The 14,423-nt window shown below is 36.4% G+C and overlaps 1 protein-coding gene across 1 annotated transcript in view; it reads right to left on the bottom strand.

The window, feature by feature from the left end:
- ITGA11 (integrin subunit alpha 11) overlaps positions 1–14,423 on the bottom strand; it is a 1,670,941-nt gene that overhangs the window by 347,291 nt on the left and 1,309,227 nt on the right. The window contains exon 16 of the mRNA XM_044077667.1: positions 7,828–7,994. Within this exon, the coding sequence (XP_043933602.1) occupies positions 7,828–7,994 (167 nt within the window). The remainder of the gene's footprint in view (positions 1–7,827; positions 7,995–14,423) is intronic.

Here is a 14,423-nt window from a genome sequence, read left to right on the forward strand (position 1 = left end):
ACACAAACAACTTATCTCTGTCCTCAATAACCTATCCTTCTCACAATCAGTCACCAACTGGTTTCAGAGTTACCTGTCTGACCGCCAACAATCCATTGTATAGCAGAATGACATATCTCCCCAACTACCTGTCTCCATAGGGGTTCCCCAAGGATCCATCCTTGGAACCCTACTCTTCTCTGTTTACACCAATAATCTAGCCTCTGCCACCAAACATGGCACACTCATACAATATGCAGATGATTCAACCATCATCTGCTCAGCCCAGTCCCTACCAAAACTGCAAAAAGTCACACAGGAAGCCTTTTCCTCTGTTGAAACTTGGTTATCCGATGCCCAATTAATACTCAACCCAAACATAACTAAACTACTCATCTTCCAACCCACCAAACATACTCAAAACAACTCTCACTTTAATATCACAGCAAAAGACAACACCATTATATACCCAACTGAACACACCAAATTGCTAGGAGTGGAAATAGACAATAAACTAAAATTTGACATTCACATATCCATGACCATAAAAAAAGTCCACAACAAACTAGGAGCGTTATACAGAAATAAGCAATTTCTCACCAAAGCAGCAAAGATTTCAATAGCAAATTCCCACCTTATCTCCACCCTACTTTATGCCTCTCCAATATATACCAACCTAAGGCAATGTGATCTAAACAAGCTAGAGACCTGCTACAACAAAATCGCCAAATTCGCCACAGGGGCATCCTACCGTAGTCACCACTGTCTCTCACTTGCTGAACTGGGCTGGCTTGAACTCCCTCACCTCCTTCAGTGGTATCAAATCTCACTCACCCACAAACTAGTAAACCATCCACTAAATGTCCCATCCCTCTAGAATCTACTCCAACCCTATCGCACCACCAGACCACTAAGATCCAGCAACAAAAATCACTTGCAGATCACTAAAGCCAATAACTCTGCTGGTGAAGCACTATTCTCTTGCACCATAGCCAAATTATGGAACTCCCTTCCACCCACAATTACCTCCGTACCATCATGCACCCACTTCAAAACTTTACTAAAAGTGTACCTAAAAACATGCTGGCTATGCCCTTGCAACTCCCACTCTAATATCACCCACCCCATCCAACCACTACCTTTCTTTCCACTCCACTAACTACCTTGATTATAGCAAGCTCAGATGTTCATAAGCCTAGTACTTATTATACAGCAGGAACTTCTCATTGTAACATTTGTTAATGTCTGTTATGTACTTCACAGATAAAGATTCTAGTTGTCTACTGATGTACTATGTTCTTCATCTATAAATATGTTGTAAGTAATTGCTATGTTAAATTGTTAATCACTATGTAATCCAACATAACTACTGTCTGTTTATTTTAACTGTGGAGCTTTTCTCCCTGGGCCACCGCTGAAAATGGACTTACGTCCAGTCGGACACTCCCGGTCAACAAATGTAAACTAATAAATAAAATAAATAAATACATAAAGTAAAATAGAAACAGGATTCAAATCCTGCGCCCTCTATGCTAATTAATCAGTTAGTGTAGCCAGGTTTATTTTATTTTATTATTTATTTAGTTTTAGTTTTTTTGTCTAGATCAGACACTGCCGCTATCTTAACCAGAGTTATTTTACACAATAATAAGTATGCAACTCTAATGTATGGCATGATTCAATGACTGCAACAGCCCATGTGTTACGAAGGAAAGACTATCGGTAAGAGGCAACAACAGCGGTATGTTTGTGTGTGTGTGTGTGTGTGTGTGGGGGCTTCAGTACAAAGTTGAGAGGAACACTAGATGGCACCAAGGAGACTTTATTATAGTATTTTTTGGAATCACTTAAAATTTTAACATAGAAACAGCCATAGCATCATGCTGCACATTATACACTAAAAAATAAGAGGAACAAAACTAATATCTAGCATTACTGACTGACTGTAAGGATCTATGACTAATGAGGGCAGAGATAATAAAATAAAGAGACATCTGGCATTCTGTCAACTCAGGGAAAGGTAAGAGGTTTGTGTTTGTGTATGTGTGTGTGTGTGTGTGTGTGTGTGTGTGTGTGTGTGTGTGTGTGTGTGTGTGTGTGTGTGTGAGAGACAGTGAATGAAGGGGCTGGTGCTTGTCCCAAAATGATGCATGGCCATTGTTCTCCACAACAGGAAACTCACGGTAATTAAGGGTGTATCAGAGACATACAAATTAAAAAATAATGAGGTCTTTCCTCATTGTGTCTTACATGTCTCTGAATTACAAATCTCTGCATTGTGTAAACATCCCCCTTTTATCCCAGTTCTTACTGCTGGCACTGGGTGTTCTCAGTGAATCCTTATGCATGTGTTAATTTCTAAATGGAAACAGCTGATGAGTGAAGTTAGGGCTATAGCAGAGCTGAAAGAAGTGCTCCTAACCATGCAGAATTATAGATTACTGAAATTAGTTCTATAAAGCAAAATCTTAATGAACTTTTACAGCATTTGACTATCTTAAATACCATGCTTTGCTGTAGTATATAAAAACTATACGGCTACTGTTCAGTAAAGCAATGAAATAATTACTCTTATTAATTATCTGTTATTTGAAAACAAATCACAACTTGTCTGTCTTGCCCAGTATTTAATCTCTTTATCAGATGATTTACTTGAATTATAAAATAATGTTCTAATGTGTCTCAGTTCTACTACAAAGCATCCCCTACCCTACAGTTACTGGTGTCTTTGTTTGTAAACTGAAGCTTCAGCTTGCTTAAATTCTGAAAGCCCAGACTACTCACTGATATTAGCCACAATAATTCTGTAAAATAAATCCATATGCTTATAATACCGCAACACAAGGAACAGTTCAAACATTACAGACCACAATTTTTTTTGCCAGAATGAGCACAGAGTCCTTCCCATATTTACGCATAATTTAATCCATCAATGCCAGCTAAATTATTTTAGTGAAACAGCATGGTGGTATAGGGCAGTTTTATAAAATACAACCAATATCCCTTTCCTTTTCAGTGCACTACATAATTGCCCATAATCTGCTATACACTGTGTCAGACAAACAGTGTGTGCATTTGTTATTGATTATGTAAATGAAAACTTTCTAGACACCCAATTACACAAGGCTTCCAATAATAAATACATTAGTTTTGAACATTTACTTGTACACTATAATGGTGCACTGTACCAGTCCGTCCACGTTACTTCCTAATTAGCAATACTAGTAATTTAAATTTATCAGTACATATATACATGTATATTTAAATAAAGAAACTCGCTAGATTTTTCCACTGTTTTCATATGCTTTTTAGGTCTACATGTTTGCTGAGTTCAGAAAACAAAACTCACAGATCTAAACCTTGTTCAGTCTCATTCACTAAGCAAAATCTCCTTCCAGCAAACTTAGCCGTATTGATACTATAAACAAGTAACTGGTTCGCTAATAAGGCTGGTAAAAAATTTCAAACACTGATATTGTATCACATTTTAAACAAAACTGCTACCTTCCAGGCACCCAGTGTTTCTTCTTAATGTGATCTGCATTACCTTTGTAAAGAAAACCAACCATGCACCCTGTTATTTAGGACACATCATGCTTGAAGTCAGTCTTCAAAAGCATTCCCAAGCCAGACACGCTGGGTCCATAAAATCAAGCTCCCCTCCCCTGAATTCAGATGCTACAGCAGTATTGGCTGCATGAACATAATCTGTCATTACTATCACTGCCAGAGTATTTTGTCACTATCACAAGACTGGTTTTATTTGTTTTCTAAATCAAATTGCCAGATTTTAAGTTCTGTTCATAACAGTACACCAGAACATTTAAACTATCAGTCAGTTTCGCAGCTCAGTATAGTGTGTCCACCGACAGTCAACTCAGTTTTAATGACAAGTAAAGGTATTATCTGCATACATAATAATCAGGTATATCTCCTTACCATTTGTTGAAAAATGTTTTCAAAGGTTGGCAATCCAACTTGTAGTATTAAAAGTAACACAATTCTCTATCCATAGAACTAGCTATCTGAATAGTATCAACCACATTTATGTAAAAACACAAACCTAGGTTATACTAGAAATATTCCAAAAATCAGACAGTGCATCCACTGTTATCTTTATCAGATGTGAGGACCAAAACCATGACATAGTAAGACCCTATGTATTCATTATAGCCAGTCTCAATATCAGTTGCACTGTTTCTCTACAAAGTGACTCCAAACTGCCAGATTGCCAGTACATATTTCTGTAAAGATTTAACACATTCCTCATAATGATTATTTGGGCAGTTCTTCAAAATTTGCTGTTTTACAGCATAAAACATCAATTTCAGTGCACACTATAAGATTTGTAAAGATCTGACAACTTGGATATGTGACCAATCTCCATGAATTTGTTATTATGACTACCTTCTAGAAAGAGATTTACCTTATGGCATACATTTCCTGTCTCTGATCTCCATAATATTTAAAGGAAGATATCCCAGTATAATGCAATTTACCTCAACATTGGCAAAATTTGTTTTAAAAACAGTGCCATAATGAACCTTTAACATCCTTGCCAGTCATTACAGTCCATACATATTCTTTAGTTTTTTAAGGTGAACCCTTAATTTTCCTCATAATTCATCATTTCTCTAATACAAGTTACACCACTTTTTAAAAAATAAATAAGAAAGTCCATGTACCTGTCTTGCTGAAGAGCAAGGCTGAATGATGTTGCACTTAAGTTCGTACTCAGAAGTGCAGACTACAAAATGTGAATATGTTTTTCATATACTAATTCTGAGATTGCAGTATCATAGAGAATTACATTTACTCTGAAGTATAGGAATGTTGGAGTTAGTATATATAAGTGTGGGGGAGCTCCAGTATTTGATGTCCAAAGGACAAAGCACATCTGCAAAAATGCTTTGCAAGTGATTATAGCAGTTTTCAATTTTCACTGCTGTACCTTAAAGTTGCACTTTATAGTTTGCACTTCTATTTGTCAGGCCACAGTGTGGCAATCTTATGTAATACAGTCTGGCTTGCCCACATATTCCTAAATTGTTGCAGTCTTTAAGGAAAATTACTATGTGAGGTATCTGAAGCCCTACACAAATCAGCATCCATACTCATCTTAGCCCATGGAATATTCATTTTTTTATGCAGCTGAACAAAAATATAACATTCCCCATTTCCAATTAAGCCCTCAGAACATTATTTTTTAAATAAAAGAATACGTTACTGTTAAGTCTCAGATATAAGTGCCTTCTAACCCTGTATCCTACTTCTCTGCACACACTATTTTGATTTACTCTGTAATCTTTTCATTCCTGTGGCTGAAATCAGGCTCATCTGTCATTATATGAACATAGATAATATATTGCACATATATTTATGATTTCGTCAAAATGTATGTCTCTAGTGGCTGTTGTTACACTTATTCACCCACATTTCTGAAAAGTGATCTTGTAAACTATGATTCAAGCAAGTATTCATCCTAGGCTATTATTAGAAAAGATAACGTACTTCAGACGTGATAAACAACATCAACAGCATCCAAAAATAGCAGTGATATATTCCTTTAATAAAAGGAATCCAATAAATAATATTTTATTAACGAGTATTTGATTACATGCTGAATAATAAGCCCCCGTTGTAGTAAACATGCAGTATTCATTTATAATAAACTTTTTAACTTATTTTTAATTTATTTTATTCTGCTTTATTGTGCTTTTGGTTATTGGGTTTAACCAAATGGGTTTAGTGAAAACAAAAACTTTTCAGAGGAGACCCAGGAAGAAAAGCTCCAACATATTGCAAACATTTTTGAACAGGCATATGATAATATTCCCAAACAGACATTAAGTAATATGCATTAGCAATTACAAGTACATTTGCTAATTAGATTACAATCATATGACATAAAGTCAACTACTGGATTATAAATGATACATTAGTAGATGTTGAACTGTGAGCATCTGAAGAGGTGGATTGGTGGGTTGCTTGTCAAATAGATAACACATCATGTGATTAGTGCTTAGAAATTCAAAAAAATAGAAGTTAGGGAAGGAACTAGGGAGGACAGAGAATATTAATATTGAAGTTAAGTGAAGGGATATAAAGCAGATTCGGAGACAATTTTATATATATATATATAAATATATATATATATATATATATATATACATATATATATATATATATATATATATATATATATATATATATATATATATATATATATATATATATATATATATATATATATATATATATATATATATATATATATATATATATAGATATATATATGGGTCCACTTTTAAATCCTGAAATACCAAAATCTCGAGTTTTGAGATAAATTGAGATTTCGGCATCTCAAAATTTAAAAGTGGGAAAAAACACAAATTAATTAAAACAAAGTGTTTGCAGGAGGCAAGCCCCCTTGCACCCCCTAAACCCCCCTACTTAAATATATCAACTCTGAGATCGCGCTACAGTGAAGAGAACAGTAAGTGCAACAGGAGCATATATATGTATATGTCTACTTCATATGACCTAAATTTCATATGACTGAAATTCATTTGACTGAGACCAAAAGACTGAAAGTTCAAAAGACTGAAAACTCATTTGACTGAAACTCATAACACTGACACTTTAAAGTAAAAGGTATATGCCCTTTTCCCCACTGTAGTGTGATCTTGGAGTTAGTATATATAGTTAGGGAGGGTGTGGGGGGCACAGCCCCCCATATACTTTATACATTTTAAACCATACACATGGATATTTATAACTGCAATGAATAACTCTTTGCAGAAAACAATATTTACCTAAACTATGTGGGGGGCTTCACCCTCCACACCCTCCAATGTGGGAGGCTGTGACCCCACACCCCCCTAACTATATATACTAACTCCAGGATCACACTACAGTGGGGAAAATGGCATATACCTTTTACTTTAATGTGTCTGTGTTATGAGTTTCAGTCAAATGAGTTTTCAGTCTTTTGAACTTTCAGTGTTTTGGTCTCAGTCAAATGAATTTCAGTCAAATGAAATTTAGGTCATATGAAGTAGACCCATATATATATATATATATATATATATATATATATATATATATATATATATATCTATAGGGTGACAATCATAAGGCCGAAGTGGGTTCGGTCAAACCCACTTCAGTCAAAGTGTAGAGGCCGAACGGCAACAATGTTGAACCCGACATTGTCGAATTACGAATCTCGCCCCCATCTCGACCCATGTTAAAGCCCGTTCTGTGATTTACGGCGAGTTGTATTTTGACAATGTTGGAATTCGACATTGTTGGTTTCGCAGAAGTGGGTCGATGATCCTATCATTCGATGGGGTGAGGTTCGACCTTCTGATGGTAAACCATATATATATATATATATATATATATATATATATATATATATATATATATAGATAGATAGATATATATATAGATAGATAGATATATAAATATAGATATAGCCTTCATAAGGTTTATATTGGTAGTGTAGAGGTGGGGGTGAGAAGTTCACAAAACTATGTACATAGCTGTGAGATGCTAATAAAACAATTCAGGTATTGTGAAGACTGCTTGTGAGGCATATGTTTCTAAAGAAGAGAAATGGTTTGAAGATATGGCAAGCTAAACATAACTGTGGCATTTATCCTGGAGATCTACAGGAGGAACTGTGAATTAGTTGATAATTTTTCATAGCAAAGTTTGGTTACTAGTCATAGCAGTTATGTTTGCAGCTGCTGTTTAAAATGTAGCTGATAAATAACAAAGTTCAATACAATTGTAATTTAGTGACACGATATTCAGAAATACCAAGAAATGTCCTTTACTTACCAATAAATTGTTTTGGGACAGTAGGAGGTTTAATTATGGCTGTAAAACAGAAACTTGCAGACAAGCAAGTTGCATCCCTTCCATTTCTTTTGCAGTCCTTGTGGAAAATGTTGATTCTTGGTGGTTCAAACCTAATGCTTGCATTAATCTGGACAATGCCACGAGTCCTGTAATAATGAAAAATATTAAGTGAAACTATGACAGTTTTATGTTTAACTGTTTGTTTATCTGAAAATAATTTAACTGTTTTTTTTAACCTAGACCATTAGGTTAGAAAGTAGCTATGTGTGCTTTTTGAATGAATAAGTCACCATGAGATTGTTTAAATTATAATCAGGTAGACAACATAACTAACACAAAACAATAAGAATAAAATTTCGTCCCCTTTCCTAAGGGTTCATCTCTCATTTGTCTCATATTGTGTACTATAAATCACCCTACAGTGGCTAATAAATTCTTATGGCTTATCCCTGTTTAGACATATTTCAAGATTTTCTGTCTTATCATGTATTATCAGACATGTGGAGAGGTAAATATCCCATAGAAACAGGTTATACACAATTAAATCTAAAAGCACAACAATAATTGTATTTTCACGTCAGCACAATTACTTTGATCCCAGAGTCATGTCAGCACAATTACTTTTATCCCAGAGTAATTTTGGTTAATTTTCCTTTATTTCATTGTTTACCACCTTGGATCTCATAAGTAATCCTGGTTTTAGATAAATAATCAGATTTTGACATATATTCTAAAAAAATGCAAAAGAAAATTACAGATTATTGGCCTCAACATAATTGCCATTTGGTTTCTTTATACTAGGAAACATACTGCCTTTAATAGTGAAAACATATGATGTCATATTTGCAATCACTGGGGTTATTCAGAAAGAATAGATCTATAGCACTAATAACACTGTGCTGTATAGACTAGTAGCACTAGTGATAAAGAGACTTGTGAGAGCAGCAGGGAGCAAACATGCATTACTGACTCCACTGCATGTCTCAGAACTGGACACCTAGGATGGATAGAACAACTATACCAGAGATTCCGCTACCAACCCATGCAGTGTTGTTGGACAGGTGCCTACAAACACACACATATATAGACATACACACACACACACACACACACACACACACACACACACACACACACACATGTGCACACAGCTACTCATGTCTTAACTGCTGCTTTGCCAAAAAATAACACTTTCCGTCGGGTGGTAGAGCTTGCCTTTGCATTGTTGTACCATGGTCTTTCAGTCCTGGAGTAAGGCATTGGTGCAGAGCATATGGCTATTTTACATTAGTCTCCCTTGCCTTCCTCATTTACATGTGGGTTTGTCTAGTAGACCAGCCTTATCTTCATAGCAATGTACTGCTGGAGTGATCTTTGAATCAGACACTCATAGTGCACTGATCAACCTTGCCAAAAAGAGGATTACACAATGTGCTATGCATTTCTGAATACCCTTAATTAGCAGACTAAGCATGTTGACTGAGCCACCCAGAATAGAAGAGACATTAGTGAAGGTAAATTGAAATGAATGGTATTGAATTACAAAACAGCCTGGCTGTGTAGATTAAATATCTATTTATAGACAGACAAAAAATATGCCTATTTCACAGAGAGGATGTCTTTAGAAGAAGACTAGGATAGGAATATGTTTTCTTCCATGCATACAGAAGAGTCAAAGAGAAATTACATTAAAGCTACTTCTTACAAAAGATCAAGTTATTATTAACATTAACCAAATTTAGACACACCACCAGAAGGAATAAACCAAATCCACAAAGTGTGCTTTAGCGCTTTCGTTTTTAATAAAAACTTCATCAGAATGTAGTACATCATAGCTAACCCTCCTTTTATATATGAATCAATTACACCAATAATTAACAATTTGTTAATCAATCAGTTAATGACATCATAATGATTAAATTACATAAATACAAAACAAAACAAACACATCAACATCCATAAAATTCACTTACGCAGTGTAAATACAAATACAAATTCTTGTGTTGCATTTGTCCTTAACTGCCACCTAAGTTTTACGTTTTGCATTATAGAGCAAGTTTCTCTAGGTGAAAGGGGTGGACCCCTTAATGACTACCTAGAGGCTAAGGAACTTAGGTGGCAGTTAAGGACAAATGCAACACAAGAACCAGGTTTGAACAGTAATATATCCATTAGTTCTATATTAAGATTAAAAGCAGAAGGTTATTTACAACTGTAAACATATATTAATTTTATAATTTGTGATGTAATTGGTGGTAATTTTGGAATTGTATTTACACTGCGTAAGTGAATTTTATGGATGTTGATGTGTTTGTTTTGTATTTATGTAATTTAATCATTATGATGTCATTAATTGATTAATTAACAAATTGTTAATTATTGGTGTAACTGATTCATATATAAAAGGAGGGTTAGCTATGATGTACTTAATTCTGATGAAGTTTTTATTAAAAACGAAAGCAGTAAAGCACACTTTGTGGATTTGGTTTATTCCTTCTGGTGGTGTGTCTAGGTTTGTGAGTTTTTTTTTTTCAAAACAGGTTTATTGTTTTAACATATAAGAGAAATATCATAACAATTTTATATAAGTAATTAAAAATAGGTATTATTATAATATTCAACAAAACAACTAAAGTATTTACAAAGACATCCACTACAATCAGATCAATTAATTAAACTAAAATACCATGCTATTGAAATTAAAATTTTTTTAACAAATTTTGTAAATTATCCCATACAATGAAATAAGATGTTTTTCTGTTTGTTCTAGTCCTAATTGTGTTTATTTCCATATGGCACACTATATTCATAACATTTTTAAATTCATTGAACGAAGGAGGTGTATCTGAAATCCAATTTCTAGTTATTATAGGTTTGTGAGTTTTTGAATTAACCAAATTTATATATTTGCTTGATTCCATCAAAGAGCTTTTCTGTCATCCATCTTTAATGATATTTCCTTTTTTGACATTTTGATATCAGAGAAGTGGAAGAAGTAATATCCAAAATAATACTGACACTGTCTAACAATAAAGTCCCTGGTAATCCTATGTTGCCAAATTAATTTTGCATTAAGTTTCAGAAAAACTTGTTTCTGTTTTTGCTAAAATTATACTAGCATTGTGATATTAAAGGCTTACAACCAATTATTTTGTTTAGGTGGAGCATGTCCAACTTTGTCAAGACTTATTCACATAGTAAAATAAAATAAAATGAAATTTCAGAGAAAATAGAAAACTGATATCTGATTTCACTTCTCGGTGTAGATTACAAAATATGGGTAAAAGTGGGAAATTTTTATTTAATTCCATATTTATTAGCTAAAATAGGTCATAATATGTAGGAATTTCTACTGGCAAAGTATGTGAGTACAATATATCACATTTTGCAAACAATCCTTTTGTATATGCAAAGTAAGTTTTTAGCTTTAATATGTGATTTGATGATCCATATAAATATTTCAATCATCTAGATAGCAAAGATCATAATGACCATAAATTCTATGTACTAGTATTCCAGAATCAAAATGAATCTCTTCTAATAATTTCAGTATTGCTATATTTTCAGATATAACTACTAGAAAACTGTATTTAGCAATATAAATGGCTCCCTGTTGATCCTCCTTGGAGGGGGAATTACGCTTAGCCTACAAAAGCATCTTATAGGTTCATAGGTTCATAGGTAGGTACTAGGCTATCTGCCCGAAGGCATTTATAAGCCTAGCCAGAATGTGTTGGCTTTCGCCGCCCCCTTAGATTAGTTCCCTGTGCCTCTGTCCAGCAGAGCCACTGAAGTGATCCCCGGGGTAAACATTCTGTTTCCCATCCACTCGTCAAGGTTTGTCTTGAAGAGTGTTAGCAAGGAGCTCTGCCTAATGTAGATTGGAATCTTGTTCCAAAGCATGGAAAGTCTCTCTGACAGGACTCTATCCCTCCAACACGTCCTATTTATTGTTGTTTTGAGGTTTAGATCCCTAGAGAGTGTGGCTCGAGGGGATAAGCTTTTCTTTAGGTGGAGCATGTCCATCAGTTCTGGGTTGGACATGGCCTTGTATGTCAGGCCGAGATCATCTCTGAGTAGGCGGTATGCAACCGAGTACAGCTGGAGTTTCTTCAGTCAAGCTGCATAGGGCATATGTTTGAGGCCAGTGATCCTCTTGGTGAGGTACTTCAGTGGTCTTTCCAGCTGTTGCAAGTGTCTTGTAAGATTCATCCCAAAGGGGGCATTGTACTCTGTGATGGGTCTGATGAGCAATGAGTAGAGGGGCCCAATGACGTCTTTTGATCTGGATGTGAACCCTTTTGTGATAAGGTGTGCCATGTAGAAGGATTTTCTAACCACTTTGGCAAAGTGATTATCAAAGGAGAGTTTACTATCTACTTGGGTCCCCAGATCCCTTATTACGTCTTCCGTATTTAGGGGACTACCACCTATGTGGTAGTTTGTGGGTACTTTGTTTTTTCCAAAGGGGATGACTATGCATTTTTTGGCATTTAGCTTGAGGCCATGATTTTGACACCAGGTGTCCATCTCAGTGAGACCCTTTTGGAGGGTGTCTGTGTCAGCCGGAGAGTCAATTATAGCCCCTAGTTTGCAGTCGCCTGTGAGCTTGGTCAGCCATAGTCCTCCTGTGCTTGCCTGTACCTCTGAGAAGTATATACTGAACAGGAGGGGTCCTAGGACTGAGCCCTGGGGAATGCCACTTGTAACCGGTTTAGAGTCAGATCTAGCTCCCGCAACTCTTACCATGTGGGTTCTGTCTGTGAGCCAGTTGGCAACCCATCTTGTGATGTAGGGATTTATGTTCAGGCTGGTGAGCTTGTCTATAATACCAGAATGGAGAATGGTGTCAAAGGCCTTTGCGAGGTCTAGTTAGGCTGTGTGTACCACCTTTCCCTCATCTATAGATTGGTAACTGTCTCAAAGAAGTCCACCAGGTTCAGGAGGCATAATCTGCCCTTAACAAAGCTGAACTGGGTAGGGTCCAGTGTTTGGAGGTTCCCAATGTCTCTGTTAATGAGTTCCATGATGATGCGCTCCATAGCCTTGCAGACCAAGCTAGTCAGGCTTATAGGGTGATAGTTCCCAGGGTCTGTTGTAGTTCCACCTTTGTGGAGTGGAATAATTATTGCTGTGTGACACTCTATGGGTATGTAACCTGTGGAGAGGCTGAGTTTGAACAGTGTGTTTAGGTGAGGGGTTAGTTCATCTTTGAGCTTGTGTAGGACGCAGCCTGGGACACCGTCCGGTCCCATTGATGCTGTGTTTTTGGCTTTGGAGAGGGCTATTTTAACCTGAGTGTCCGTGATTTCAGGAGCCCTACATTCTTCTGGTATGGTTATGGGCCCTTTTAGGGGTGAGAGGGGGATGAAGTTTGCACTGAACCTGTCTGCCAGGATGTTGACAATATCGGTCAGTTAAGTGTATTTTGTACCATTCTGCACTAACTCCGAGCAGATCTGAACATTGCCACTTAGATTCTTGACATAGCTAAAGAATGCCTTGTGGTTATCTTTGGAGTCCTTGGCAATTTTTCTTTCGAAACTCGCCTTGGTTGATTTTATGAGGGATCGTAGTTTCTTGTTGATACTGATCAGGGATGTCTTCCCTTCTTTTCTGTACTAGTTTCCTCCTTCTATTGTATAGCTTGTTTATGGCAGGAGTCCACAGACTGGTTTCCTTTTCTTAGAGGAGTGAGTCTTGGTTTTGCTTGGAGTAACACAATCCATGCAGTCCTGTAGAATACATTAGTAAAGGATTTTGCATCTTGGACAATGTTATCTTTTAGCAAGGGGACTTTGAATCTTTCCACCTCGGTCTTAAGTAACATGAAGTTTGCTTTTGACTGGGGGTGGGGGCGGAATGTGGATATCCAAAGTGATTTGTTTATGGTCACATTTAACCAGTGAGGGGTTGACCTCCGGTGTGGAGCACTGTTTGCCCATGTTGGTGATGACCAGGTCCAATATGTTGTCACCTTTGGTGGGAGTGTTGACCAGTTGATCCAGGGCATTTGAGTTTATAAATTCTAGGAAATGTTGGGCAAGGGAGTTAGTACTTGAGTAGTTCTCCCAATTAATGTTTGGGTAATTGAAATCACCCAATATTAGAGTGTTTGGTAGGACCTTTATATTTCCCAGTGTTTCCAGAAATGCGGAATGGGGGTCCTGGGACATGGTGGGTGAGCTGTAGCAAGCTACAATCTGAATGACAGTTTTGACCATTGTTAGTTGCACGTGGATGATCTCTGAAGCATCGTGCTGTGCCACTAACCTGGAGATGTGGGTATCCTTGATGAATATAGATATGACCCCGCCTTTTGTATTTCGGTCTGGGTTCTGTGGCCGAAATGTATGGTATGAGTTGCAGCCTGGTAGTGCTGGGGTGCTCTCCAGAGCCTTAAACCAGGTTTCTGTTACTGCACATATATCGATTTTCTCCATACTGAGGAGTGCCTCGAGTGCATGCATTTTGAGGTTTATACTTCTGTCATTGAGTAGCATTACCCTCAGTTTTTTGTTACTTGTGCTATTTATGGCGGTGGGTTTGTTTTTTAAGCCTTGCCTAAAAAAGAC

The sequence above is a fragment of the Protopterus annectens genome, chromosome 7.part0 (genome assembly GCF_019279795.1).
Source record: "Protopterus annectens isolate FY-2018-M chromosome 7.part0, PAN1.0, whole genome shotgun sequence".
In the NCBI taxonomy this organism is placed as follows: Eukaryota; Metazoa; Chordata; order Ceratodontiformes; family Protopteridae; genus Protopterus; species Protopterus annectens.